Raw genomic sequence first — 5,287 nt, 5'->3', positions numbered from 1 at the left:
TGTCACGAATCCGGTCTATGAACTTCCGTTCACTCACCACCAGAGGTCACCCGCTCACTACATGGACTCTCACACTACACAGACTGTTACACTATGCCCTGGACTACATTTCCCATCATCCATTGCACTGATTGCACACAGCTGTAACCAATCACACGCGCACCTGAAAGCCATTACACACACTATATAACACCTACCCAGATCCTGCTCTAGTCGCCGAGTATTGTTCTGCATTTTTCACTCTCCTAGTGTTAGCTGCTTTACCAAGCCATTCCGTGTTTCCTGAGTTAAAGTTTAGTTTAGTCTTGTTCATAGTCTGTTTACCCGTGTTTTGATCTTAGCCTGTTTTCTCCTCTTGTCTGATCTCTACCTGCCCTGAAGTTTATAGCCTGCCTTGGATCTCTCTCTCGTCTTGTCGTTTGGACTCTGTTTGCCCCTGCCTGGACTATTACCGTGTACCTGGATTATCTCTCTCTGTCTAGCCCTCTGGATGTCGTTTGCTGATCGGAGACCCTCGTCTGCTCTTGGATTATTCTTGTGTCTTGCCCGTACCATACCAGTTTGCCATTGTTTGACCCTGCCTGTGTTCTGACCGTGTTTATAAATAAAGCTTGCACATGGATCCTCACGCCTCACGTCTCGTCGGCCCCATTACACATACATTTATATTTTGAAAATATTTACATGTATAAATTTATATTCATATAATTTATATTATATATAAATATATTTAATCTATAAACATAACATTTTTCTTAAATATATACATGCATGTATATATGCATACATAATAAATATACACAGTACACACACATATATTATGTAAACAACTTTTTTTTTTTGCATGCGATTAATCGTTTCACAGCACTATTATATAACCATGAAAAATGAAAACAGAAAACACAAAAATTGGGGAAAAACAAACCCGTTTTCGTAGGGCTCTATAAACATAAAAAAAGATTCTGCCATCCTCTGATTTCTTGTGTTTCCAGCGGAGTGAAGAGAGCCGCATAACAGAGAGTGAAGCGTTTCAATAAGTGTTGGAGATGTTTCTAAATGCGACTGCATTAAAATAACATCAGAAGAGCTTTTAGACTCATGGAGGTCAGATGGCAGAACTCATTTACAGGAGAAAGAGTCCAAAACCGGCTGCACACAAACATATCCACATGCATCAGATTTACACTGTCTGCATTCACACTAGAGTTCATACATTCACACAATAATCTATCTATCTATGTTTCTTCAGAGGTTAATAAGATAAACTATAATCATGTAACTGTCCCAGTAAAGCCACTGTTAGAGTGAATCTGACAGTGAGACAGAACAGAAAGAGTATTGATCGTGTGCTGCACTGCTTTCACAGATCACCGATTCATCCACATCAGAAGATCTGTTTCCCAAACACCTGTGACACACGAGCGGTGAAACTCAATCACACACACACACACTCACACTCACACTCACACTCTCACACACACCCTCACACACTCTCACACACTCTCACACACACTCACACACTCTCACACTCTCACACTCACACTCAGACACACACACACAGACACAGACAGACACTCACACAGACACAGACACTCACACACTCACAGACACAGACACACACACTCACTCTCACACTCACACTCACACACAGACACAGACACACACACACTATCACACACTCACACACACACACACCTGAGTCACATCACACGCTCACACTGACAAACTCATATAACGGCGCACAGTATGCATGGAATATCTCTGAGAGAATATCCATGTGTAGAATACAAGTACAGTGCATGATATTCTGCATCCCACGATGCAATGCACTCAGCATGACCCTACATTTCAAATGTGCTTAAACAAGAAAACAGCTGATTCTGAAAGAGACAGTTCACCCATAAATGGAAATCCTGTCATTATCTACAATATTCTGAATTTTGAAGAATCTTCACACAAACAAAGTCAGTTTGAACTCTGTCAGGTTTTAAAGTGACCATAAAAAAATACTGCAAAATAACTAGTAAAAATTATTTTTGAAAAATGAAAGTATGCATTAAATATTGTTATGCTCATAATATATTTTAAATATGTACAGAATATGTGTTAGAAACTGTAAAGCTCAATTAAATATATTTTTTCAAATTGAAAATACATTCAGTTTAAACCTTCATTTACCAAAATATATTTCAAAATATATTTCAATATATATTTCAAAATATATTTCAGGGGCAAGAAAATATGTTTCCAATCTTACAGTAGCCTACATTTAGACTAATATAAAAATATTTATATTTTTAAAATATATTTTCAAAAATATACAATAAATGGCCAAAAAGTATATTGGTAGAAAATATAATTACATGAATAGGCCTATATTTTGAAACATATTTAAGCAATATTTTATTTCTTATATATATATATTCTTTTTTGTAATCATTTGTGAAATGTACTTACAATTTTTGAGTGAATGTCATTTCAAATTAAATCCTACACCAATTTTTCAGTGTTGCTCAGTTTTGTTAACCAGTTAAACCAATTCATGCAAGAGCTCATAACAGACTGATGCAACACCAGTCAGTCTTTCATTATACAGTATTTCACTCCATTATATCAGGAACACAGAAAACAGCCTGTTTCACAAACAACGCCTAAGCAACACCAAGACGATCATGAGGACACTATTCTAGGCTTTTCTGCGAGGTGGATATCACATTAACATGATCCAAATCAAATCTGTGGCTGCAGAAACATGATGATATGATGAGATCAGTAAAACACAGACAGGAAGAGAGAGAGAGAGACAGGAAGAGGCTGTCTGATTGACATGTGAAGCGGCCAATCACAGTATGTTTAGCTTTTACGTGAGATTACAGCTGTTTTCATCTGCTTACACACTGCATCTTCACGTGTCACACAGTTTCTGAAAGCTGACACTCAAACAGCAGAAGCACACACATCTAACAGGAATTAATATTATGGCAAAGCTGTTTGCAAATGTTTGCTTTTGAGACGTGTTTGTGATATTTTGAACGCAGTGCTTTGTTTTACAAGAGATGTGAGGCTTTTTGTTTTTTGTGTGCAGTTCTTGGATTTGTGTGTGAAGTTTTGAAAAAAAGAGGCAAAGTTTTGAAAATGTGTGTAAGCAGCTGAAAAAAAAAACTGTAATCCATTTAGGGGCAGAATTCAGTCAAAGCATTGATGTCATATGAATGCCTGATGCTGAAACTACAGAGATGTGTGTTCTGCTTCTTCTGCAGAAGCCCAGAACTCTTGTTTGAAACACTCCTGATGCGTGACGCTGTTTCTCGATGATAGATGTGTGTGTGCTGGCATGTTTCTGCTCAACAGGTGTCAGAACCGAGCGCTCAGAGGGTCCGACTGATGAATAAACTGGCAGATGGATTTACTGGGACACGTGGATGAAGAACTGAGCAAATATTTGATTTAACAGTTGGACCTGAAGAGCTTTTGGTGCTGGAAGCTCAGCGAGCTCTTTATACAGTCACATTAAAGAAGATTCATGAACGCGCTCTATTTATACACGTGCTGATGAAAAGACATGCGCTCACACACCATCCACACACACAGACACACACACACACACACTGTTTTTTTCTTTGACTGAATGTTGTGTTTGTTGAGTATGTGTGTGTCTGTGTATTGTGTACTTCCTGTGTCCCCGTAAACCAAAAGGGTTAAAAAACATACTAAATGGTGTTTTATGAAATTCAAAAATTGCCGGTGGTTTTCTGTGAGGGGTAGGGTTAGGTGTAGGGTTGGTGTATAGGTGATCGAAAATACAGTTTGTACAGTATGAAAACCATTACGCCTATGGAGAGTCCCCACAAGGATAGCTGACCAGACGTGTGTGTGTGTGTGTGTGTGTGTGAGAGTGTGTGTGAGAGTGTGTGTGTGTGTGTGTGTGTGTGAGAGTGTGTGTGAGAGTGTGTGTGTGTGTGTGTGTGTGTGAGAGTGTGTGTGAGAGTGTGTGTGTGTGTGTGTGTGTGTGAGAGTGTGTGTGAGAGTGTGTGTGTGTGTGTGTGTGTGTGAGAGTGTGTGTGAGAGTGTGTGTGTGTGTGTGTGTGTGTGAGAGTGTGTGTGAGAGTGTGTGTGTGTGTGTGTGTGTGTGAGAGTGTGTGTGAGAGTGTGTGTGTGTGTGTGTGTGTGTGAGAGTGTGTGTGAGAGTGTGTGTGTGTGTGTGTGTGTGTGAGAGTGTGTGTGAGAGTGTGTGTGTGTGTGTGTGTGTGTGAGAGTGTGTGTGAGAGTGTGTGTGTGTGTGTGTGTGTGTGAGAGTGTGTGTGAGAGTGTGTGTGTGTGTGTGTGTGTGTGAGAGTGTGTGTGAGAGTGTGTGTGTGTGTGTGTGTGTGTGAGAGTGAGTGTGTGTGTGTGTGTGTGTTGAGGGACTGATTGAATGCGAGAACAACAGACTGAGAGCAGGAAACAGAAAAAGCAAAAGAGAAACGAGGCTCTAAAACGCTTGTAATTAAACATTTAAATCTGAATTTGATCCTCAAACAAATAAACTCTGAATGAAACCATCAAACTGACAAATGACTTATCAATTAAATATTTTAATATTATTTCAACGCACTCTGTATATAAACTCATTTTGCAGTGGTTTGGCTATATCCTATCGCCATGCCAATAAAGCTTTAGTGAATTAAATTCGAGAGAGAGAGAGAGAGATGCTCCCATACACACACAATAACTCTCCTTCTGCTGACAGAAACTCATTAAACCTCTGCCAAAACCAGCAGAAACCACCTTAAACCTCCGCACAGAGAAACACTTCACAATCAGCAGAATATAAGCAAGAATTCAACCTTCATTCAAGACCAGAGAGAAACATAACACAGTGAAAAAAACGCATTCAATATAAACACATGGATATAATTACTAATTTATCACTAATAAACTAATATGATTAAAAAAGTGATATTACATCAGTCGTGACTGAACTGAATTCGGATTTAGTGCATCTTAACTCAAAACTTACGAACCTTTGCCGAGTCCTAACTGAGGCGATCTGAGTCCAGCTGTCATTAGATGCACATCCTCAGTGCTCCTCAATCCTCACCTCATCATCTTCATCATCTTCATCTGCTCCTCATCACTCCGAGCTCCGAGCGCATCTGATGATGGATCGCGCAGCGGGGCGGGGTTCAGTGTCCGTGACGCGACGCGACGCGACGCGAGGAAGAGCGAGTAGAGATCTCAACTAACCAGTTACGAATGATTTCATTGATCAAATAGCTTACAGAATAAAGAACCGAGAGCGTTTAGC

The 5,287-nt window shown here is 39.7% G+C and overlaps 1 protein-coding gene across 1 annotated transcript in view; it reads right to left on the bottom strand.

The window, feature by feature from the left end:
- Positions 1-5,047, bottom strand: part of LOC107684590 (muscarinic acetylcholine receptor M3-like) — a 30,196-nt gene extending 25,149 nt beyond the window's left edge. The window contains exon 1 of the mRNA XM_016480884.1: positions 5,004-5,047. Within this exon, the coding sequence (XP_016336370.1) occupies positions 5,004-5,046 (43 nt within the window). The 5' untranslated portion in view covers position 5,047. The remainder of the gene's footprint in view (positions 1-5,003) is intronic.
- Between the last annotated feature and the right edge of the window lie 240 nt (positions 5,048-5,287).

Source organism: Sinocyclocheilus anshuiensis, unplaced genomic scaffold (genome assembly GCF_001515605.1).
Source record: "Sinocyclocheilus anshuiensis isolate Anshui unplaced genomic scaffold, SAMN03320099.WGS_v1.1 scaffold401, whole genome shotgun sequence".
Classification (NCBI taxonomy): domain Eukaryota; kingdom Metazoa; phylum Chordata; class Actinopteri; order Cypriniformes; family Cyprinidae; genus Sinocyclocheilus; species Sinocyclocheilus anshuiensis.
Note: the sequence above shows the minus strand (reverse complement) of the source record. Positions and strands in the feature narration are given on the sequence as shown.